General features: G+C 41.8%; 2 protein-coding genes across 2 annotated transcripts; one reads left to right on the top strand and one right to left on the bottom strand.

The window, feature by feature from the left end:
- Window positions 1-868: 868 nt before the first annotated feature.
- Window positions 869-10,993, top strand: ric3b (RIC3 acetylcholine receptor chaperone b). Its single transcript, XM_061722385.1, has 6 exons — window positions 869-1,096; window positions 4,130-4,356; window positions 5,281-5,359; window positions 6,586-6,679; window positions 9,168-9,295; window positions 10,299-10,993. Exons 1-6 carry the CDS (start codon window positions 982-984, stop codon window positions 10,805-10,807), a joined length of 1,152 nt encoding a protein of 383 aa, XP_061578369.1. The 5' UTR covers window positions 869-981; the 3' UTR covers window positions 10,808-10,993.
- A 2,495-nt stretch (window positions 10,994-13,488) lies between these two features.
- Window positions 13,489-24,051, bottom strand: psma1 (proteasome 20S subunit alpha 1). The gene is made up of 10 exons (XM_061722429.1): window positions 23,966-24,051; window positions 23,265-23,309; window positions 20,954-21,055; window positions 20,639-20,742; window positions 19,284-19,372; window positions 18,203-18,273; window positions 17,966-18,095; window positions 16,115-16,194; window positions 15,934-16,038; window positions 13,489-13,680 (listed from the first exon to the last, which is right to left on the bottom strand). The coding sequence occupies exons 1-10, from the start codon at window positions 23,966-23,968 to the stop codon at window positions 13,612-13,614; spliced, it is 798 nt and encodes a 265-aa protein (XP_061578413.1). The 5' UTR covers window positions 23,969-24,051; the 3' UTR covers window positions 13,489-13,611.
- Window positions 24,052-25,538: the final 1,487 nt, after the last annotated feature.

Raw genomic sequence — 25,538 nt, forward strand, 5'->3', positions numbered from 1 at the left:
AGGTTTGAACTCTCTGTGGCGCCGTGTGACCCGGTGGACCCGGGACCAGAAATGGAGCAGAAATGGAGGAACTCCTTATTCCCACGGCTCTCGGCCTGGACCGTGGACCGGACCCAACCAGAACCCGCTCAGAACCAACCAACCCGCCCATCAAAGACGAGCTCAGACTGAAACACCAGAAACATCCGGAGCATCTGAGGAGAACCGGGTCCACCCAAACGGACCCTCAGCCACCCGGGCCTCCAGCTGTTTCTGCTTCCCGTCTGTATTTATGTCCCGAGACGACGTCACCGTCTCTCAGTCTGTTTCTGTGTGAAATCATAATAAAAGATATTTGATCTTCGAGTCTCTGAATTCACCGTCCGAGGAACCAGTTTCTGGAACCGGGTCAGAACCAAGACGCCCTCGGCTCCTGGGGGGGATGAGGGATGGAAGAGGAAGAGGAAGAGGGGGAAGAGAGGAGGAGAGGAGGAAGAGGGGGAGGAGAGATGAAAGAAGAGGAAGAGAGATGGAAGAGGGAAAGGAGAGATGTAAGAGGAGAAGGAGAGACAGAAGAGGGGAAGGAGCGATGGAAGAAGAGGAGGAGAGATAAAGGATGGGAAGAAAGATGGAAGAGGGGAAGGAGAGGAGGAAGAGGGGAAGGGGAGATGAAGGAGGGGAAGGACAGATGAAGGAGAGATAAAGGAGGGGAAGGAGAGATGGAAGAAGAGGAGGAGGAATGAAGGAGGGGAAGAAGAGATGGTACCCCCATTCAAAAACAGGCTAGAAACGTCTGGGTCTATGAGATGTTTGGTTTCCACGGCGGGTCTCTGGCGACCCCCGGCGGCCAGACGCGGTAACTGCAGCTCCTTCGCACTTCCGCCGAGCAGACAACAAGGAAGTTCCAGCGACCTCCGTCTCCCTCCGCGTCCAGATCCGCGTTTGGTGCCCCGTTTTCGGCCGGAGGGGCAGCCGCGGGGGCCCCGGGAACCCGCCGTTGCCATGGCGATGTCCACCTTCCAGAAGGTGACTCTGGCCACGTGCCTCGTGCTGTGCGTGGCGCTGCTGCTGCCAAAGATGCTGCTGTCCCGCAGGAAGGATGCGGAGCGGCCGGACGGTGCGTGCGCACATCTTCACCATCTTCACCATCATCATTATCATCATTATCATCATCACCGCCGAGATAACATCCCATAATAGTAGCTGGTAGTAGCTCTAACGCTGATTATGTTTTACTGTTAGAAACGGAAATGTAAATGTGCAGCAGAGGTGCATCAGTGTTCCTGTAGTTACACTTTCCTCCCTCAAGGGGGCGACAAAGACACCAGGACCGTTCATTTATGAATTAATTAATTAAATAATCAATTAATTAATTTAATTAAATATTAAGAAAAAAAGTTAATATGATGGATAGAAATATGTTTTTAAATATGCTATAAGAAGGTTTTATAGTAAATAACGATATTTCTGCTAAATGACAGTAGTAGTAGTAGTAGTAGTAGCAGTCAGGGGCGCCGCTAGCGATTTTTGGGGCTCATGAAAACAATCTTTACCGGTGTTGTACCGTATTCAGCACCCCTGCCGTGAAAAGCACCCCCTCGTCGAGATATATTACCCACAGATCTCTTATTCACGAGTAAATGTCAAAAAGGACTAAATGCTCATGTTTAATTTACTAGAAATGACAACGTACACACAATGACAAAAATGATATTCTCATTCCGTGTCACGTTCTGTTTAGCGTCCAGTTTTGTGTTAATGATTCATGTTTAAATGCGCTCATGGATTCCACAATAGTCATACTTTCCCACAATCACAGTCACAGATAACAAAAATCGGGTAAATGGTTATTGATGTCATTAATTAATAGCCTGCTTACTGTGTTGTCTTCCATAATATTTGTAAATATATATAATATAAACTCCTAAGTATGTGTTTGTGTGAGTGTGTATGAGGGGGTGCTTTTCACGGCAGGGGTGCTGAATACGGCACAACACCGGGCCCCCCAACACAGCGGCGAAATTTGTTGATGCTATTTTACATACAATGGTATTTTTGACTATCATTACCATATTTGTGAAAGAAGAGCAACATGACAGTAGGGAAGAACTGAGCACTCTGAATACAATGGAATTCATTTTGATTAATTTACTTGCTGCAACACTGATTTTTTTATTGGAAATAAACTCTTACATGAAAAAATAGAAATTATAATCAGTGGAGAGAAAAATATGGAAATGTAAATTTAAATAAATGTAATTCCTCCCTGTCAAACCTGGACCTGGCTCTGTAGAGTGTACATGACATACATTAATTATATAGTATTTCCTACAATATAACTATTTGTAATAGCATAGTCACCAATATGTAAACTTCTCTGATTGGACTGAGAGCGGTCACCCCAGTCTGCTGCACACACCACAGATGTTCCCCTCTGTTTTTACTGCACGTCTTCTATTTCATTTTTTAAAAGGGTTTATCCTTTTTAAACCATTAAAATTGTTCAAAATTACTTTTTTCATTAATTTTAATTATTTCACATAACAGATTCACCTTTGCATTGTTTTGAGACTATAGTAAAAATGTGTCATTATTATTATTATTATTTCAACACACACAGCTGCTCACCTCCTTCCTCATGTGGGGGCACTGGGGCTGGTTCAGGGGCAGGGGGAGTTGGGGGCTGACAGACCGCTGCTGCTGCTGCTGCACTTGACTCTGTTCAGAATGAGGCATCATTTTGACAGAGGGGAGATCAACTATTATTGAATGAGAACAGCTTGATAAATGTTTGACTGGATTTATTATTCAACTAATATAGCAGTAAAATGTGAAAATCCAGTTTTATTGAGCTAACATGGTGAGAAAAGTGAGCTAGCTTATAGACCACAGACAGGGACAAAGTTAATATTCCGTAACTTTTCACCACAACTAACAAACCCACCTTTTTTTCAGAAATACTGGGTGACATACTGTCGACCCTTCAACTCTCTCTCCTCTCTTAATTTCTTTTGTAGCAGTAGTAGCAGTAGTAGCAGCAGTAGCGGCAGTAGTAGTAGTAGTAGTAGTAGTAGTAGTAGTAGTAGCAATAGTAGTAGTAGTAGCAGTAGTAGTATTAGCGGTAGTAGTAGTAGCGGTAGTAGTAGTAGCAGTATTAGCAGTAGCAGCGGTAGTAGTAGTAGCAGCAGTAGTAGCAGCAGTAGCGGTAGTAGTAGTAGTAGTAGTAGTAGTAGTAGTAGTAGCAGTGGTAGCGGTAGTAGCAGTAGTAATGGTACTAGTAGTGGTAGTAGTAGCAGTAGTAGTAACGGTAGCGGTAGTAGCATCAGTAGTAGTAGTAGTAGTAATAGTAGTAGTAGTAGTAGCGGTAGTAGTAGTAGTAGTAGCGGTAGTAGTAGTAGTAATAGCGGTAGTAGTAGTAGTAATAGCGGTAGTAGCATCAGTAGTAGTAGTAGTAGTAATAGTAGTAGTAGTAGTAGCGGTAGTAGTAGTAGTAGTAGTAGCATCAGTAGTAGTAGTAGTAGTAATAGTAGTAGTAGCGGTAGTAGTAGTAGTAGTGGTAGTAGTAGTAGTAGTAGTAGTAGTAGTAGCGGTAGTAGTAGTAGTAGTAGTAGCGGTAGTAGTAGTAGTAGTAGTAGTAGTAGTAGCGGTAGTAGTAGTAGTAGTAGTAGCGGTAGTAGTAGTAGTAGTAGTAGTAGTGGTGGTAGTAGTAGTAGTAGTAGTAGTGGTGGTAGTAGTAATAGTAGTAGTAGCATTAGTAGTAGTAGTAGTGGTAGTAGTAGTAGCATTAGTAGTAGTAGTAGTAATAGTAGTAGTAGCATTAGTAGTAGTAGTAGTGGTAGTAGTAGTAGTAGTAGCGGTAGTAGTAGTAGTAGTAGTAGTAGCAGTGGTAGTAGTAGCAGTAGTAGTAGTAGCGGTAGTAGTAGTAGCGGTAGTAGTAGTAGTATTAGCGGTAGTAGTAGTAGCAGTGGTAGCGGTAGTAGCAGTAGTGATAGTAGTAGCGGTAGTAGTAGTAGTAGCATCAGTAGTAGCATCAGTAGTAGTAGTAGTAGTAGTAGTAGTAGTGGTACAATACAAGTACAATTAATCGTTAAGCCCTCTTACCCAGAGTATTGTAAATGAGGGAGCGTCTCCTTTGTTGACCGCGGTGCAGGTGCAGGTCGGTTCCCCCCCGGGATGCACCGCCAGGGGGCGCCAGAGGGCCGGGGTAAGAAGGTCTCGGGGTCCGGCTTCTCCAGGGCCCAGAACTCGGAGGCCACGCCCAGGACCAAGGGGGCGGGGCCGGGACCCGGGACCGGGGGCAAGTCCAACCTGGCGGGACAGATCATCCCCGTCTACGGCTTCGGCATCCTGCTCTACATCCTCTACATCCTGTTCAAGGTGGGGGGACAAGGGGACACATGTCCAACACTAACATGTCCAACACTTAGGGCCAATCCCAATACACCCCCTACTTTCTACCACTAGCCCTAAAAATGAAGCCACAGGCGTAGGGCCCTTCTAATCTTCCCTAGGGATTGGGACACCACTTGCTACGTCACTGCGTGGTTTACGTTCGGGTACGTAAGCAACTGCGTTGTTACGTTTGCACATACGTCACACCATATCAGGAAGCCCAGAGCTAAAAGCTGTTTTAATTTCCGCTGTAGCGCTGTTAATATGCCACTTTATTAAGTTTTAATATTTTTTCAGGTGTAAAAGTAACTGTTAAGATCCCCAACCTGGGCTCAGTTTACCTAAATAACGCCTGTTAAGAAATTTGCTCCAATGTTTTCGGGATGAGATGCTCGGGAGCCGATTTATGGTTCTGCGTTATATCGACGCAGAGCCTACGGCGTAGGGTACGGCGTAGGGTCCGGCATACACGCGTCGCCGCGTAACCTACACCCTAGGCTCTGTGTTGGTGTAACGTGGAACCATAAATCAGCCCTTTTTCTGGCGAGGTCTGAAAAGACTTCGCAACAACGAGCAAGCAAGTGATTATGTACATTCACTGAGTGAATATTATGAAAGTAAAATATATATTTCTCGCTAGAACATGTCCAACACTAACATGTCCAACACTAACATGTCCAACACTAACATGTCCAACACTAACATGTCCAACACTAAGAGGTCCAACACTAACATGTCCAACACTAACATGTTCAACATTAACATGTCCAACACTAAGAGGTCCAACACTAACATGTCCAACACTAACTTGTTCAACACTAACATGTCCAAAACTAACATGTCCAACACTAACTTGTTCAACATTAACATGTCCAACATGTCCAACACTAAGCTTGTCCTTGTCCTCAGATCATGTCCAAAGGGAGCAGCCAAGCGGCTGACAGCAGGTTTCCTCCGGTTCGCTCGGAGAACAAGAAGAGAAAGATCAGTGAGTTTCTCTTCTTTACGCTTTCAAGCATCTTGTCTGAATCCAGCCGGGATGTTGCACTTCCTCGGCCGACCCGTACGGGCCGGCTCCAAACCGGTCCAAATCAGTCCAAACCGCTCCAAACCGGTCCAAACCGCTCCAAACCGGTCTGTTTCCACCGACCCCCATCTCCAACACGGAAACACACTTACATCCGGTAAAGCCGCATAAAGCCACACATTTATGGATAATAAGGGTTTAGTCAACGTTTCCCAGGAGCTGTCCCCTCCTAGCTAAGGGTTGTCCTTGGACCCTTCAGACCGGTCAGAACCGGTCCCAGTGCAATTAAAAAAACAAATATGTCATACATTCTGGATTCATTACAAAACAACTGAAATATTGCAAGCCTTTTATTATTTTAATATTTCTGATTATGGCTTACAATTTAAGATTAAGATTCCCAGAATATTCTAATTTTTTTAGATAGGATATTTGAGTTTTCTTAAGCTGTAAGCCATGATCAGTAATATTAAAATAATAAAAGGCTTGCAATATTTCAGTTGATTTGTAATGAATCCAGAATGTATGACATTTTTGCATTACAGAAAATAAAGGACTTTATCACAATATTCAAATTTTCTGAGACAGTCCTGTATATTTATGGTTATATTTATTTTTGTTATTTATTTTTCTATGTTTTATTTTCTGTTGCTAGATTGTCTGATTATAGATTATAGATGGGTGAGGTAGCCCAGACTAAATGTAGCATTTTCTTTGTTCTGCAGCAATATTGCTGCAATAAAACATTTGAAATACACTTTAAATATTCTTGTTTTGCTAGTATCATTCCGCTTGAAATGATGGGAAAATGCATAATTTAGTGTTGAATAACATGCCAGGCATGTGCACCCCCTCTGATCTGAGATGCAGCCCTACTCATCATTTTCTAGAACCGGCCCTGTATTGGCTATGTGAGCTGCCGATCAAAAGACCACGCCCCCAACTATACGTAAATGTGTGACTTTTTATGATTTTTACCAGATGAGAACAGATGAGTGTGTTCGTACCAGACCCGGACCCTGGTGGTCTGTAGGGGAAGTGCAGGTCTGGATCTGGACCCTAGCGGTCGGTCGAGGAACCACAACGTTGTTGCTGCATGGAGCTGTAATGAAGAATCAAACAAAGGAAGGGAGCATCCTTCGTTTCCCTGACGGTTTCTGGTCTTGTTTCTGGTCTCGGGTCTCCAGCGGACTTCGAACTGGCCCAGCTGCAGGACAAACTGAGGGAGACGGAGCTGGTGATGGAGAAGATCGTCTCCACGGCCCACCACAGTCCCGACAGGTGGGTTCCGTTGGTCCACTTCGACAGAGCTGTAGGTGCTGCGGTAGTCCGGTTTATGTTTTGGCTCGTAACCACGCGGCCGGGTGGGCCCGCCTTCCTGTAGGTTCACCACCGTGGCAGTCGTGGCGCCTAAGTCCGAATGAAAATATCCATTCCGAATTAAATTTAATTCCGAAGTAAGTGGCTGGTTTATTCCAATTTTACATCCGAAAAGAATAATTCCGCGATCATGTTTACACTCATTCCGCTTTAAATTAATTCTGGTCTTTCTGCGCTGCTCGTTCCGTCGCCCGTCGGTCGCGATGACGCTTATATTCCGCGCTGGGCTTGTTTTGGAATAAAACAAAGTTTCAAGATGGCAGCACGCAGTAAAAGGTGGTCAAGAGCAGAGACGATTTATTTAATAAATAGCTTTGGAGAACCTGGAAATAATTAAAAGAACAGATGGCAGCAAACAAAAATTGTGAGCTTTTCAAAGTTGTAGCGGCTAAGTTTGTTTTTCTTCCGGTAGACGTCTTTATGTATTACGTAAAGACGTTCGCCCCCCTATCCAATCAGAACCTTCTCAACCCCCAGACCTTAAGCGGAATTGGATAAAGCCGATCTAACGTGTTTTCCAGGTAAACCTCAATTCGGAATTACTATTTCCATGTAAACTTGAAGGAAAATAGTTTAATTCTGAATTATTTAATTCGGAATTTAAAAAAATCATGTAACCGTGGCCAGTAATACTTTGAGGGTCATAATTGAGAGGAACGGCCTCCCCGATCTGAACCCGAGTGGTGTTTTGTTGTTGGACTTCTGTGCTAGTCGGAGCTTGTCCATAACGAACACCATGTTCAAGCATAAGGGTGTCCATCAGTGCACGTGGCACCAGGACACCCTAGGCCGGAGGTCAATGATCGACTTTGTTGTCGTTTCATCTGACCTTCGGCCGTATGTCTTGGACACTCGGGTGAAGAGAGGGACTGAGCTGTCAACTGATCACCACCTGGTGGTGAGTTGGATACTGTGGCAGAGGAGGGAGTTGGACCCAAACGGATTGTGAGGGTCTGTTGGGAAGGTCTGGCTGAGCCCTCTGTCAGGGACATCTTCAACTCCCACCTCCAAGAGAGCTTCTCTCAGAGAACTTCTCTCTCTCTGGGGACATTGAGTCTGAGTGGACGATGTTCTCTGCCTCCACTTTCGACCCGGTGGTTCGAAGTTGTGGTAGCAAGGTCTACGGTGCCGGTCGTGGCGGCAATCCTAGAACTCGGTGGTGGACACCGGAAGTACAGGATGCCGTCAGACTGAAGAAGGAGTCCTACCGGGCTATGTTGGCCGGTGGGACTCCTGACGCAGTAGATGGGTACTGGCAGGCCAAGCGAGCCGCGGCTCGGGCGGTCCTGGAGGCAAAAACCCGGGTCTGGGAGGAGTTCGGGGAGGCCATGGAGGAAGACCTTGGTCGGCCTCGAGGAAATTCTGGAGGACCGTTCGGCACCTCAGAAGGGGGAAGCAGTACTCTGCCGGCACCGTTTATGGTGTGGGTGGGGAGCTGTTGACCTCGACTGGGGACATTGTCGGACGGTGGAAAGAATACTTCGAGGATCTCCTTAACCCGACTGACATGCCTTCCACTGAGGAAGCAGAGGGTTGGGGCTCGGAGGCGTGCTCATCCATCACCCAAGCCGAGGTCACTGAGGGAGTTCGTAAGCTCCTCGGTGGCACCGGGGGTGGATGAGATTCGCCCTGAGTACCTCAAGTCTCTGGATGTCGTGGGGCTGTCTTGGTTGACACGCCTCTGCGACATTGCATGAAGGAAGGGGACAGTACCGCTGGAGTGGCAAAGCGGGGTGGTGGTCCCTCTTTTTTCAGATGATGTTGTCCTGTTGACTTCATCAAACCGGGGTCTTCAGCATGTGCTGGGGCGGTTTGAAGCCGAGTTCAACACAGCGGGGATGAGAATTAGCACCTCCAAAACCGAGGCCATGGTTCTCCACCAACCGGACGAACGTTCCCAGTGGGAACCAGTTAAATGTTCCCAGTGGGAACTGGATGAACAAACGGACGAACGTTCCCAGTGGGAACTCGACAAACAACCGGATGAACGTTCCCAGTTGGAACTGGATGAACGTTCCCAGTGACAACCAATCAAATGTTTCCAGTAGGAACTGGATGAATGTTCCCAGTGGGAATCGGTCAAACGTTCCCATTGGGAACTTGAAAAACAACCGGATAAACATTCCCAGTGGGTTCCTAGTTGGAGGGACACTAAGGGACATTTCATCCACGAAGGCCGTGATTGAAGTCACTCAAGCGTGAGTTGATATTCCTGCGACTCTGCATCGATCCTGATGTTCATGTTTTCTGTTTGTGTTTGATCTTCTCTTTTGACATTATTCTTATAACTATAATCCTGGAGAAAAACGCAGAGGTCAGAAACGTAGAGGTCAGAAACGTAGAGGTCAGAAACGTAGCAGTCAGGAACTGAAGGACGTCCTTCTTGCAGGGTGAAGGGGGTGAGTCCGGACCAGGAGGAGAACCTGCTGCAGCAGCTGACGGAGATAACGCGGGTGATGCAGGAGGGCCAGCTGGTGGAGGGCGGCGTCCCGAACAAGACCCCCAAAGACTGGGACGGTACGTGACCCTCACCTGATAGACCTTTACAACCTGCCCATAAACTAACCAGGAGGCAGGAAGTAACAAACAAACATGCAGAAACGGGTTCGGCTCGGTTTCACTTCTCAGAACTCCATCAGGGGGTTTAATGTTTTAATCACCTCAGTTAAAATATAACAAAACATCAAATTTGTGCTTAATTAGGACATGAAATCTGAAATGAGGACGGACAGACAGACGAGATCAAAGCCAGTCAACGTCATGGGTTACCACTAGGAATGGGTGATATTTTACCGTTCACGATATACCGTCAAAAAAATTCCCCACGGTAAGAATTTGTCATCTCGCAGTAAAAACGATAAATGATGACGTTTTTGTGTAAAGCTGATTTATGGTTCTGTGTTAAATCCACGCACAACGTACGTGAAGGAAGGAAGGAAGGAATGACATGCGCCAGAAAGAAAGAAAGATATGAGCCAGAAAGAAAGAAAGAAAGAAAGAAAGAAAGAAAGAAAGAAAGAAAGAAAGAAAGAAAGAAAGAAAGAAAGAAAGAAAGAAAGAAAGAAAGAAAGAAAGAAAGAAAGAAAGAAAGAAAGAAAGAAAGAAAGAAAGAAATTTAGTAGTATTTAGTATCTTTTAGAGCAGTGTTTTGGGGGCTCCAAAGACTGAATGTGGTGATAGATTTATAGTTACAAAGGTGGAGTTGAATTGGTATTTTTTTTATCGTCATTTTTATCGTTATCGGGATAAATGCCAGAAATTATCGTGATACATTTTTTAGTCCATGCCGCCCATCCCTAGTTACCACGCTTTTTGGCTCCGCCTATTTTTGGATTAACCAAAGTTGGGCGGAGTCTTTTTGCCAAGATGGCTGCTCCCCCAACAGCTCAAAATTAGGATTCAAACCCACGAACTACGTTAGAGAGTTTGTTCGGTTTCTTTTATACGTCTGTCCCTTCTAGACGAGTTACACACCGGTGTTGGACATGTTAATGTCTTCACTTGTCTCCCCGGTTGGCAGGTGTCCCCGAGGCGTCTCCTCCCTACTGGGAGACATGCTGCTGTCAGCACCATCCAGAGAGGACGGAAGGGGACGAGACCAGCCGGGGGGACGACCCGGCCGAGGACGTCCCGGTCGGAGATCTGAGGACGGAACCCGTTACCGTAGCGAGTGATGAAGACGTGTCCCCGGGGAAGGATCCGGGGACGAGAGACACCGGGTACGACTACGAGGAGGGAGGTGGACCCGCTGGTCTGGACGTCCCGGAGGACGAACACGAGGAGGGAGGTGGACCCGCTGGTCCGGACGTCCCGGAGGACGAACACGAGGAGGGAGGTGGACCCGCTGGTCCGGACGTCCCGGAGGACGAACACGAGGAGGGAGGTGGACCTGCTGGTCCTGACGTCCCGGAGGACGAGGACACCGCCCCCCTGGAGCAGGAAAAGACGACCCCTCCGGCGGAGACAGAGACGTCCAGCAGCTCGGTCAGACGGAGGAGCAGGAGGAAGACGAAGAAGAGACAGCATTGAACTGGTCTGAGCCGTCCCCCATGCAGGTCCTGGTTCCTACCAGAACGCTGGGTTTTGTTGTTCGTTTTCTTAAAACGAAAAAACTACATATGGTTCCTTTATATCAGGGGTCGGCAACCCGCGGCTCCAGAGCCGCATGTGGCTCTTTAGCGCCGCCCTAGTGGCTCCTGGAGCTTTTTCAAAAATGTTTCACCTTTTTTTTCCTTTTTTTTTCTTTTTTTTCCCTTTTTCTTCTTTTTTTCCTTTTCTCGACATTTCGACTTTTTTTTCGAAATTTCGACTTTTTACTCGACATTTCGACTTTTTTCTCAAAATCTTGATTTTTTTCTCAACATTTTGACTTTTTTCTCAAAATCTTGATTTTTTTCCTCAACATTTCAACTTTTTTCTAGGCATTTCGACTTTTGTCTCGAAGTGCATAATGAAAAAAAAATAATTCCCCAGTTATAACTAATATAGAAACATGCAGCATGTGTTGCCTTCATTCTAAGCTTATACAAGACTTTTCATTTTTTGCGGATCCAGACATATTTGTTTTTTGTGTTTTTTGTCCAATATGGCTCAACATTTTGGGTTGCCGACCCCTGCTTTATTTAGATCCATCATCTGATCAGCAGTTTCTTTTAAATCCATACAGATAAAAACTGAAACCAGGAACTCGTTAAACTCAAACTGATTTAAATTCATGTTAAAACTTCCTTAAATGTTTAAACTTGCAAAATGTTTCAAAATGTCATTGGATTCTGATGGCACAGACACACTGGACCAGGACAAGACTGGACCTAAAACACACTGAAATAATGAAAAAACGGCCCAAATCAAACATTCTCTATGTTAAAACCATAAATTATTAAATGTGTAATAAATTTTAAGCCATAAACTAAATAGCCCCAAAAAGTTCAGGCTCCAAACAAAGACTAGAATTAAATTGAGCAAAGTAAATAAAATAATTGAGTTAATTGTGTAAGTTTCTACTTTTTTCTGCCATAATGGAAACTTTTTTGTTAATAATTTCTCCTAAATATTTAGTAAAAACCAGGAAAAGCAGCCCAGATTTTATCAACCTTACATGGGGGATCAAGACCACAAGCAGAACCTGGACTGGACCTGCACCAGGACCAGGACCGGTCCAGACCTGGACCTCTGATCTGCACCAATTGTGGAGTTCAGAACTTAAAACCGTTTCCTTGTGTAAATAGTAGTGATGCACCGATTGTTCGGTAACCGAAATTGTTCGGCCGAAAATAGCAAAAAAAACAGTTTCGGTGTTCGGTGGAATAAGTGGCGAAAAAACCGAACAATTAATAATGGCGTGTTTAGATGAGGCAATCAAACAACGAACAGCATGAGTGAGCACCGAGCGGTGCTAAAAGCAGCAAACATGTCAGCGTGTCAGATCATTACTTGGATGTGGGAAAAAGCAGAGGACACGAGAAATGATGCAGGCTGAGTTGGATTTGGGAAACTGCTGGTGATGGAGACGGTCACGGGACGCACAGCAGAGAAAAGAACCCGTACTACCGATGTGGTGGAGAACCCTCACTGTCTGATATGAGAGATCCTCCAAGAAAATAACCCAGATTTTTACAATTATTATACAAGGCTTCAAATTGCGGAGATCAGCCCCACCACGACCCGATTACGGTAATTGGATTTGAACGGAAAAAAATGAAAAAGGATTATGAGAAAAAATACAATAAGTACAGTAAGACAAATTGTGACTGGCATGTATTTCACTGCATATTTATTTGATTTATGCAATGGTGAAAAAATTGGCAAAATAAATGAAAAACTGCGAAGAACCATTGTTCGGTATTACCAGAGGTGTCAAGTAACACAGCACAAATACTTCGTTACCTTACTTAAGTAGAAATGTTGGTTATCTATACTTCACTGGAGTAATTATTTTTCAGACGACTTTTTACTTTTACCCCTTACATTTTCACGCAATTATCTGAATTGTGAATTTGGTTGTGGTTGTTTCAGATGTTCTTGTCCAGTTTTGTTCTTACATCCGTTCCCTCAGATTCCTGCAACTAAACTTGGATGTACATTCCAATAAAGGTTAGGATAAATGATAACATGCCTCTGAAGTTTGACTTTTTGCACCATTACAATACTTGTAGGAAACTAGTCATCATATCTGCTGCTCTCTGAAACACGTTAATGCTCAATAGTACACATATATGGTTCTTTAATATATTTGCATTATACTAAGATGCTTCATTTTCAATGGCTTTTGTCCTTAATGGCTTTTTTCCCCCTTACATTACTCTACTTTTATACTTTAAGTAGTTTTGAAACCAGTACTTTTTTACTTTTTTGAGTAAAAAACTTGAGTTGATACTTCAACTTCTACAGGAGTATTTTTAAACTCTAGTATCTATACTTCTACCTGAGTAATGAATGTGAATACTGAAGACACGTCTGGGTATTATTCGGTATTCGGCCAAGTGTTTATTATTATTTTTAGTTTTGGCCACAAATTTAAATTTCGGTGCATCACTAGTAAATAGTTGTGGAAAGACCCGGTAACACAGACCACCACTTTCCCCGTCGGAGTTTCTCCAGATGCATGTTTAAGAAATAGAGGCGGAGACGAGAGTCGACCGTGAGGACGTTTGACTGACAGCTGAACGGGTTCTTTGTCTCGGCAAAGGAAAGACGAGCGGAGGCCCCGGTTCAAAAACATGACTTTATTTCTGGGATGATGGCGAACTTCCTCCAGCGGAGGCTACAGTGGAGCGGGAGGAGCCGGCCGGCCCCTCGGGGTTCTGGTCCGGGTTGGTCCGGTCTGGTGGGTCTCAGTGCTCCATGGGCTCGTCCGGACCTTCGGCAGCAGCAGCTGCAGGTTCGTCTGAGGGCTGAGCCACCTGAAGAACAAGCAGGAGTTGGAATAAAGAGCTGTAATAAAACTGTAGTTTTGTATCAAACACCAGCAGAAATAAACATTTACAGTCTGACACCGAACCGAGTTTGAATTTTCTTCTTGCTCTTATTCTGTATTTTTATAAGTTCTTTTCTCTATTTGTTTTCTTTTGTATTGCATTATTTTGTTAAGACCCCAGGAAGAATAGCTTCAGATTCTGCTGCAGCTAATGGGGATCTCAAACAATAAACTACAGAAACTTAACGCTGCGACTAGAGACTCAACAGAACATCCAGGGTGTTTACAGGTTTGACCAGGTTAAACTTAAGACTTTTTAATACTATTTTCAAACAAATTTAAGACCAAAACGTCACTAAGAAATCCAGCGCAGAGGTCCAGGTTGCCAGATCTGACAGGTTCCAGCCCAAACGCGGTGTAAAACCCGCCGAAATAATGAAGAAACTGCTAAAAATCCTACATTCTCTATGTTAAAACCGTAAATTACTAAGACCCCGTCCACACGTAGCCGGGTATTTTTAAAAACGAATATTTCCCCTCTCCGTTTATAAAAAAATTTGCATCCACACATAACCGAAGATCTGCGTTTTCGACCACATTCATAAGCATTCTAACTTGTAGATCATCTGCGCCTCCGCGGCTCCGCGGAGGCGCAGATGTGGGTGTTTCCACTGAGATCCTCCTGCACACACACACCTAACGCACTTCAAATATGTATTCTTCTGTTGCTCTTTCATTTGGAGGCAGCGCCCTGCACGGGACTAAATGAGGGTCAATATTAACAAAATGAGCTTGTGGCGTGAGATCCCCACCTCACAATAAAACTGACCTCCATCAGGTTTGAGCAAACGTGCAGGGAGAGAGATGTGTCGTAGTTGTTGCGACGGTGCCGTGGAGTTTTAGATGTCATGTGTTTAACATCATCTTAAACCTTAATCCTCAGCTTATTTTATGACAGTGCTCCCGGGGAAGCTGCACCTCCGCGGCTCCGCGGGCACTGCGAAGCCGGGCAGTGCCCGCAGGGCAGTGGGCAGTGCCCGCGGAGCCGCGGAGCCGGCTCCGCAGGGTGCGCGTCGCAGCGTACCCTACGGTGTAGCCTCTGCGTCAGTGTAACGCAGTAAACGGTGGTCAAGAGCAGAGACCATTTATTTAATAAATAGCTTGGAGAACAGATGCTGGATCATCTGTATTTCTATAGTAAACAAAAGTCGCACGTCAGAGCAGATTTGTTGTTGTTTTGGAGCATAATGTGACGTTCGAAAACGCAAAACTCCGGTTGTGTGTGTCTACACGCATCTACATAAACGGAGTTTTCAAAAATCTTCACTTTGCCAGGAGTTTTTTTAAAGCTTCGTTTATTTGCGTTTTCGTGTGGATGACAGGTCCAAACGTAGGAAAATATCTCCGGTTTAGCAGATATCCGCAGATATCCGGCTACGTGTGGACGGGGTCTAAATGTGTAATACATTTCAAGCTTCACAACACCATTAAATAGCCAAAAAGGTTTTGGCTCCAAACAAAGTCTACAATTAAATTGAGTAGATTAAAACAGATAAAATATCAGTGAGTTTATTGTGTAAGTTTCTACTTTTCTCTGCCATAATGGAAACTTTTTTGTTAATAATTTCTCCTAAATATTTAGTAAAAACCAGGAAAAGCAGCCCAGATTTTATCAACCCGCCCAGTCCTGTATTTTTCAGCCCAATTGTGCTGAAACCTGCTCAACCTGGCAACCCTGACTGAGGCGACAGCTGGCGAACAGGTTCATTTCTCCTCAAAACGATTAAATAAACATTTCCTTTTAGTGTAAGTGTAAGAAAACCTTTTAATGAAGACCGGATAAAATCGCTCTAAAATTAAGATTCAAAAATTAAGACCCTTGGATTGAAATTTAAGACAAATTAAGACATTTAAGGGCCTTATTTTAGCAAAATGGAATATAAGACTTTTTAAGGACCCGCTGCCCTGAGAACATAATCATCCATATTTTATAGATTAAATGTTTTTTTGTTTGACTAACAGACAGAATATCAGTTCATCGATGATCAATTCATCAATAATGATCAGCAACTGCCGGCTGTAACTCCTATTTTTTTGAAAGTAAACACTAATCCACCCAATCCAAAGCAGCCAGCTGTGATTGACAGGTGGTGGGCGTGTCCCCCGTGATTGACAGGTGGTGGGCGTGTCCCCCGGTCTGGGCTCCGCCCCCTCCTAGCGGTTAGCGCTGCTAGCTCACCTTCCTCTGCGGCCGCTCCTCCAGCCCCTCCAGGAAAGACGCCACCTCGTCGTCGTCGTAGATGGCGAACTCCCGCTCCTTACCCACGATGCCGATGGAAACATTCTGAAAGAACCAGCCCAGAATCAGACCAGCGACTCTCCCAGGACCCGGACTAACCTCCGGTTAGGGGGGGTTGTACCTTGGTGGTGAGGTCCTGCTCCGTGGGGAGGGTTTCTCTCAGGGCTCGCAGGCCGTGCTGGACCAGATCATTCAGGTTACCTGGAGACAAGAACCGCGTCACCGTTAGATCAGAGAAAACTGATGAGTCACGGTTGAGACACAAACATAAAATCACGTATTTTAACCTCAAATCTCACTTATAGATTCATGAATAGTGATCTGATTTAATTACGTGCATGTAAAAACACAGAAATCATCTGATCATAGTGGGTCACAGGAACCGTGTTGAGCCGCATTTTGTAATAAATTTTTCATTTAATTCATAATACATTTTGCCACATTATGTAATAAGTTATTGCATTTTGAGAAGGTTATAATAAAATGCACTTGCAACTTTTTTATTTTCTAGGAAATGTAATAACATGGTGCATTATGTAATAATACCTATTATTGTTGTTTGTTTAACAATTAATTTATATAAGAGTAACTTTTGTTGTTTTTTTATGCAATTTCCCTTAGAGCCATGTAGCCCAATAAATCTATCTGTATAATACTCCAAATATGACTTTAGTTGCCTATTTGAAGTTTGGAATTATATAGGCCAATAACAAACAAATAAACTACGCTTTAGAAAAAAAAATAAAAAAAATAAAATAAATATTTTTGATCCAAAAGTGTTCAAATACACTTTTTTTCTTTGTTTTAAAAAGTTTTTTTTTATTGAAGTGATTCTTTTTGATTGAAAATATTTTTTTCTTTTTGAAGTAACTTCTTTTTTGATTAAATGATAAAGACAAAAATGTCCTACCCATAATACGGCCCAAACACAAAACAACACTACTTCAATCAAAAAAGTTGCTTCAAACAAAAAAAAACTTCACTTCTATCATCATTTCCAATTAGGGCTGGGCGATATATCGAGATTTTAATATATATCGATATATTTTCAAACGCGATATGGTACGAGGTAATATCGTTTATATCAATTTAATTTATTTTTTTTTTTTAATTTTGATATAGCTTATTTTGTGACAAATTGACTTGAATGTTTTATTTGAGATTTGCACAAATGTTTTGTTATTTGCACAACTGTCAACATCAGTGGAAACGTCTGCCTGTTACTGTCTACATTGTATTAATTGCACAGTGTATTTTAATTTAATTGTTATGCAGGAAAGGGATATTTGTTTTATTTTATTCAAGAAGCATTTTTATTCTATATATGCAGGCAGTTTATTTTTATTTCATTTGTTTTATACATTTTGATATTGTGCAGACCTCTGTTAATAAAGGAACCTGTGTGACATTTGGCACGAGGTTTTGTATTAAAACTGACTGTTTTTTTAAGGGTTTGCCTCAGAAAAAAATGAAGCTAACAGAGATGCTATGCTATAATGCTTTGGGGGAAACCCCAATTATGTCACAGAAAAAATATCGATATATATCGAGTATCAACATTCAGCTAGAAAATATCGATATATGATTTTTGGTCCATATCGCCCAGCCCTATTTCCAATCAAAGAAAAACAGTGTTCAAATGCATTTCTTTGAGTCTCAAACATTCTTTTGCATTCAAACACTTTCTTTCTTTGATTGAAAATATATTTTTTGATTGAAGCAATCTTTTTTTTGATTGAATAATTAAGAAACAAATCTACCTCCATAGCTGACAGAAACAACACTAGCTGCATCTCAACCGTAGTAGTTAACAGTGAGGGGGGGTACTTAGTATTGTCCAAAATGATTTAATTCTTTGGCTTGTTAAATAAATAATACCCGCTGTGATCAGATGACTGTTTTTACAGACCGTCTTTAGCCTCATCTGAATATTTTATTCCACTGAAGCAGAGAAGCAGGAAGTGAGTCTTACAGTCGGAGAACTTGTCCATGCATCTCTCCAGGTAGGTCCGGGCCGACTGCGACCGCGCTCCGATGGACATGGCTTTGCAGTCAAAGTAGTTTGCTGAGGGGCAGGTCTGGAAGATGTGGGGTCCCATGTCCTGCCAGACGACCGACAAACAGACTTAAACTACAGGGTTGTTGCTAATATTCCTGCGTTTACGCAGGATATCGAGGGTTTAAAGCAGCGCCGTGTGCAGACACTCACGTCGTAGCCAGCGATCAGCAGTCCCACGCCGTAGGGCCTCCTGCCATATCTCTGTGTTGGGATCTGGGTTTCTGAAGCTCCGGTTAAGGATTCATGCTGCTTTTCTCGCTTGGTTCAAGATTTAAGACGTCTAAATGAAAACAGTTTGCTTATAGAGAAGAAGCAGGTCAACTTTAACGTAAACATATGAATATAAACGGTTCGGTAGAACTTCAGCCTCTACTGAAGCTGGTGGCTCCGTCAAAACAGCCTTATATTAACAGGTTTAAGTTTTTAAATTTAAGACTTTTTAATACCATTTTCAAACAAATTTAAGACCAAAAAGACACTTTGAACCCAATGTAACAACGTGAATGCACAAACACTTTCAGTCGCCACAGGAAACTGGATTTTTTGAGCCATTTGTCACTAAATTTACATTTGGTTGCCGGGTCTCGAGACCACGCCGATTAAGAAGATCAAGGTTGCCAGATCTGACAGGTTGCAGCCCAAATGTGATGTAAACCCCACTGAAATGATTAAAACCCAGCCCAGACCATACATTATCCATGTTATAACCATAAATTATCAAATGTGTAATAAATTTAAAGTCATAAGCAAATGAAGCTTCACAACACCACAAAATAGCCAAAAAAAGTTCAGGCTCCAAACAAAGACTACAATTAAACTGAGCAGATTAAAGCAAATAAAGTATCAGTGAGTTTATTGTGTAAGTTTCTACTTTTTTGTTAATAATTTCTCCTAAATCTTTTGTAAAAACCAGGAAAGGCCGGCCAGTCCTGTATTTTTCAGCCCAATTGGGCTGAAACCCGCCCAACCTGGCAACCCTGACTGAGGCGTCTAACAACTGTAAACAGATTTATTTCTCCTCAAAACGATTAATTAAATAAACTTTTCCTTTTCAAAGTGTAAGAACATTTTATAATGATGACCAAATAAATTCCCTCTAAAATCAAGATTCCAAAATTAAGACCCTTGGATTGAGATTTATGACAAATTAAGACATTTAAAGACCGTATTTTAGGAAAATGGGATTTAAGACTTTGACCTAACGTAAGAGCTTTAAAAGAGGAAAAGATACTGCTGCCAACGAGCGAGACGAGGCGAGACGTGGGGAGAGGCCTGTCGAAGACGAACCTCGAGTCCAAACACTCCTGACGCATGAAGTTGCTGCAGAGAGACAGTTATTTACAAGACATGTCACATTTCCTTCTTCAGCCTGATGGAGAATCAGCAGGATCACATCGTCTCCACCTCTGTGCTTTCCCTTTCATCTCTGACATACAAAACTCCGCCATCTGTTTTTTTTAAGCTTTATTTGCCTTCATATGTTAAAATATTTCAACTTGTGGAGTGGATTTTGTAGAAAAACATATTCACTGTTTAATTATTGAACCAGGTGGAAACTAGGCCTGGTCCATGCGACCTGGCTCGACTAAGATCTGATTGGTTGATTTTTCAATTTAATTTAATCGGGAGGAAAGTACCAAGTTCTGGCTGTATTTATTTGTGTGTCAAAATGACCAGATGTGTGTTTTTAACCATCACTGTGTGAGTTTTTCCATGTTAAATGTTGATTTTATTATATAAAGCACTTTGCGTTACTCGTGTATGAAAAGTGCGATATGAATAAAGTTTATTTTTTTATTTCAGACCTCTTTCACAGGTAACAGTTTATCTTTGGACCCGCCCTTACCCCCCTTACCCCCCCTTATTTTTGCTATTTTGGATTAGCCCCACCATCTAACTAGAGACAAATAAATTGTAAAGTAGAAGGTCGAGGTCTGGTGATTTGTTGAACTCTATCATGTCAGAGACGTCTGCAGTTTGGCAGAATTTCATAAAAATAGACGACGGAAAAAAAGTTGAATGTAAACTTTGTCAGGAACAGTTTGGATCACAGCTCAACATCAAACATGGCTGATCACCTGAAAACGGTAATCCAACCTGCCCCGTCCGTTCTGACAATATGAACATGTCAGAATTGATATATTTCAATGTTTTAGTCTAATAATTGTTTTGTAACTGAAGGCGTACCGTGTGCTGTTAAACTACTGTCTCTCTCTCTCTCTCTGGTGTTATTTATTAAATATAAATAATTCTGGCTTTTATTTGAACCCCACCAAAATATAAGTTAGCCCCACTGTAGTTGAACCAGAAAAAAAAAATACTTGCCACCACCGTGTGCAGAATTGTCAGTCAATTATTATCAAAACATGACAAAACAAGTGTTTTATATAAATAATATTCCTCCTACTCATTTCAACAGGCTGTAGTGTGTAAATAATTTCAGTGCAAAACATTAAGATATAAAAAAAAGCCCAATGGTCGAATTTTAGTCGAAAAGTGAGGGCTTCAGTCAACCAAAAATGTATTTATTTCGTGGAAACGAGGAAGTTAGGTAATTTAACAGCTCGGTGTCGGCACCAGACGTACCAGAGCAGCCGAGCATCAGCAGTCAGTCCTGCGATGGAGATGCCGACGTGGTTGTCCACATGGAGGATCTTCTTCTGGTGGGCAGCCAGCTCAGACTGAGCTCTCTGCAGAGAAACAACAACACGGTGATGCCGTCATCACCTCCATACCACAGTTAGTTTCTGGTCACACAAATCTAACCAGGAAGTAGTACAATATGCAGTTCCTCTAAAGACCACTAGGGTCTGGCTCTGATCAGAATTAATGTACAGTCAATATCAATTAATTGATGCTAAAACAGATAACTGAAGAAGTTGTACAGCTACGTGACGTCACCTTCAGGGCGACCAGGACGGCGTGGGTTTTGGACTTCAGTCCCACGGTGGCAGAGCCCTGCTTCACCGCCTCCATGGCGTACTCAATCTGGTGAATGCGGCCCTGAGGGTGAAGAGGTGAAGAGATGAAGAGATGAGCAGATGAGTAAAGACTTTAAACCTTTAAGACCAGCTGGAGCGCCGGCGCTCCCATTTGCATATTGATTTTCAACATGTTTGTACAATTACAACCAAATAAAACAGAGCAATAATTCTTTCTGCAGGTTAAACAGGAAGAGTTTCACTTCCATATCCTGCATTTAGTGTCCCAGAGTTTTAATCCACTGAATCGTTTGGAAAAAAACCCATAATAATCCAGTAAAATTGACATTGCGGGTTATTTCTACATCCGGTTCGTGTTCACAGCTCGTCCTACGTTGACGTACGTCGACACCTACATCACCACGTTGTCAGCGAGTCGTCAGGTTGAGAGTTTTTTACGCCACTTCAGAGAGGTGACGTCATTTCCCCGGGAAACTAGTTGGTTTGGATTTGTTCATGCTTTTTATCAGAGATTTTCACTAAAGATTACTCAGCAAGCGACACACGCACGCACGCACGCACGACACACTCACTACACAAGCGCCCACACAAACACACATAACGGTTTACCGTGAGGAAGTTTTGTAGCTCATTTCAGCGCCGGATGAAGACGCGATATATAAAATGATCCATCTCAAAAACTACAGTAAAGCATGAATTCATTCCTCCCCGTGGACGGCGCTACAGAGCACTGTACTCCAAAACCTCCAGACTCAGACAGTTTCTTCCCCCGAGCTGTTGCTCTGATGAACTCTCATCACCCAGAGTCTCAGAGCAATCAACCACCGTGCAATAACAACAATAACAGTAATTATAATAACACAATCATATGCTGTAACAATGCACCTTCCAATAATCATATCTACCTCATACTGCTGCACCTTTCTCTTTTTAAAAATTGTATATATCGTAATAAGAGCTGTCATTTGTCTATTACCTATTTACTGTACAGTTAGCGAAAATAACTGAATCAAATTCCATGTCTTGTCTGACCTGACCTGGCCAAATAAACGTGATTCTGATTCTGAAATAAATTTCCTGTGGCTTAAAAAAAGGCTTCTGTGTTACTTTTTTTCCATTAACAGTTTTGAGGGATCTAGCTGTGGGATTTCTGTATTTAGAAAAATGTGTAAAATTAAAAAAACATTTACATTTATTTGGTAGTTATTTGCACTTTTTAGCAATTTATTTAGTTAGTATGGACTTGTAACATCCAGATTATTAAAGATTAGCTCATATTAGGCCTGTGAAATCGATTTTCAGATTCTCATATTAATTCCTGATCATTGAATTGCCAGCAACGTTACACACGGATACACTCATACACACGCCCACCCGTGCACAACCAGTGTTCAGCGCTTTGGATATTTCAGCTTAAATTTCTAAATGTTATACAAGTTCAATGAAGTTCATATTATCTATATTTACTATAGCTTGTTTGGTTTCTTCTGTTGTCGGACAGTTTGTCATGACACTCATGAAAAATGCCTGGTGCTTCATGGCAATGTGTGTGTCTGGTGACAGAATAAATTAGACAAGCTAAAATGATGTTTACTGCATGAGATGCTGCAATTTCTTTCATTTTTTGCACTTTAAATTGATATTGAAAGGCCTATTTAGTTATTTCACATTAATTATTTTGAAATTATTATTTCACTAATTATTTTACAGTCATATAATTCAAGCAACAGCTCAAAAAACATTTTTAATAACACTAAGCCAAATCAATATCGGATCCAATCCTAATAATAGATTGATTCTTGACATTTGAATAGATACCCAGCCCACACACACACACATATGGATCAACCAAAGTCTGTGCGTGTGAAACGGTATAAACGGTTTACCGTGAGCAAAGTTTTGGAGCTGATTTCTGCAACGGATGAAGATGCGAATTAATTCCAAATACATTTCCTGTGGTTTGAAAGGCTTCTGTGTTACTTTTTTCCAGTGACAATTTTGACAATCCAGCTGTGAGATTTCTGTATTTAGAAAAATATGTGCAAATTTTAAAAAACGATTTACATTTTTTTTGGTAGTTATTTGCCCTTTTTTAGCTATTTATTTAGTTAGTATGGACTTGTAATTTACAGATTATTAAAGATTGGTTTATATGGGTTTTGTTTTGATGCACAGCAAATAAAAATACTCCTTTAAATGTCAGTAAAGCATGTAAACATGTATAAATCAGCTCAGTTCTGTGGTTATAAAGGGTTAAACATCAGTCTCACCTGTGGGCTCCAAACCGTCACGTCGTTGTCGTACTGGTTGCGAAACTACGACAGGAGAAAGAACAAAAAAGAGGCATAATTAGAAACTGATGTTAAAAACAAAAGGTTTTATGATCCAGAACATCCAATAACAATTATAATTACATAATTACATAATTATCCTGCATCATCATCAGCAGCAGCTTCTTATCTAGGCTTAAAGACGCTTTTTCTTTCCCTGATCGCTCTCGAACTTTCTGGATGGAGGTTTTAAATTACCACAAACGCGTGAATAATTAATAAACCCCTCGTTTGTGCTCGGAGGAGGAAATAATTTAGAGAAGAAAGCGAAAGTAAAGAGTGCAGTTAGCCGCTGCTGCGTTAGCATCCTCCTAATAAACACCAAAAAACACCAAACAAAACATACATTCTGGGGTTTTTGTGACTTTTAATAAAGGAGAACCATTATTCATTGAGGAAGCATGAAGTAAATACCAACATAAATGATTAAACTTGACTTTAGTGAGCAGGAAGCGGCTAACGTTAGCGGCTAGTTCTGCTTACTCACAGTGCGGTTTAAACGCATTTAAGCTTTTCTGACACGTGGGGACGTTTTTTAGAGGTTTCCCTCGATGTTATTATCTGTAACGTTAATTCAATGCTGCATTCGTGTTGTTTAACTGTGAATTTCCCGTTTATATCGACATTTCATTAATATTTACCATCTTTAGTCTGTAGTTGCTCCGCTCCGCTGCGCTGCTCGATTTAGCCTCCTAGACGTGACGTCAGAGGTGACGTCAGACCAGAGCAGCAGAGCGCCGATATCAACACAGATCGATAATCTGAACGGTTCACTACGCGATTTAATAAAGTTCTCTCATTCAAGTTGACAGAGGTGTCCAAAGTATTCACATCCATTACTCAGGTAGAAGTATAGATACTAGAGTTTAAAAATACTCCTGTAGAAGTTGAAGTATCAACTCAAGTTTTTTACTCAAGTAAAAGTATAAAAGTACTGGTTTCAAAACTACTTAAAGTATAAAAGTAAAAGTAATGTAAGGGGGGGAAAGCCATTAAGGACAAAAGCCATTGAAAATGAATGCATCTTAGTATAATGCAAATATATTAAAGAACCATATTTATTTAACCTTTGTTTAAGCAGGAAGTCCCATTGAGAAACGAGATCTCTTTTGCAAGGGAGACCTGGCCAAGACAACAGCAGCAATAAAATACACAATACAAAATACATCACTCAAAAACCACATCAAACAGTATATCCATCCTACAGGTAACAACTACATTCTTCAAGTAAATTGTTTCTTAACAAAGATTTAAATTCACCAAGCGAAACCAGGGTGTTTAAGCGGGTGAGGTCTTGTAAACCATTCCATGTCAATGGAGCAAAGTGAGAAAATGCAGTCTTACCTAATTCAGTGAGTGCTCTGGGAGTTTTTAAAAGTAGCCATCTAGTGGATCTGGTATTGTAGCTGCTAGAGGCTCGACAAATGAGACTACAAAGGTAAGGAGGAAGCTTACCCAAGATGGTTTTATATATGAAGATATACATGTGTATTTTCCTCCTTAAATAGAGGGAGGTCCATCCTACCATTTGGTAAAGTACACAATGGTGAGTAAGCCATTTGGCATTGGTAATGAAGCGTAGGGAAGCATGGTAAACACTGTCTAGCTTCTTTAGCAAGGAGGAGGCAGCATGCATATATATATATAAAAACCCAACTTTAATTTAAGTTTCCCTTCTGAGTTTTTCAATGTGTACTCTAAATGACAGCTTTTCATCCAACCATAGCCCAAGATATTTGTATGATGAAACCTTTTCTATGACTGCTCCCTTTAAGGTAATAATATGCATATAATCCATTGTTGTTGATCGAGCCCTTGTGAATGTCATAAGTTTGGTTTTCTTATCATTTAGGACAAGTTTTAAATCAAGAAGGGAGGTCTGTAAAGATTTAAAAGCAGCTTTGAGATCCTCCATCACCTGTGTAGGGGAGGATGCACACGAGTATAAAACTGTATCGTCTGCATAAAGATGCAGTTTGGCTGTATGGATATAATAATAATGTATATATTACATTATTGTAATATATTGTAATGTATATATTACAATAATAATAATAATAATAATAATAATAATAATAATAATAATAATAATAATAATAATAATTATTATTATTATTATTATTATTATTATTATTATTATTATCCATATATTATATATATTAGTCCATTTTTTACGGCAAATTTCGCATACACAATTGTAAATTCTCCAAAACT

Source organism: Cololabis saira, chromosome 5 (genome assembly GCF_033807715.1).
Source record: "Cololabis saira isolate AMF1-May2022 chromosome 5, fColSai1.1, whole genome shotgun sequence".
NCBI lineage: Eukaryota > Metazoa > Chordata > Actinopteri > Beloniformes > Belonidae > Cololabis > Cololabis saira.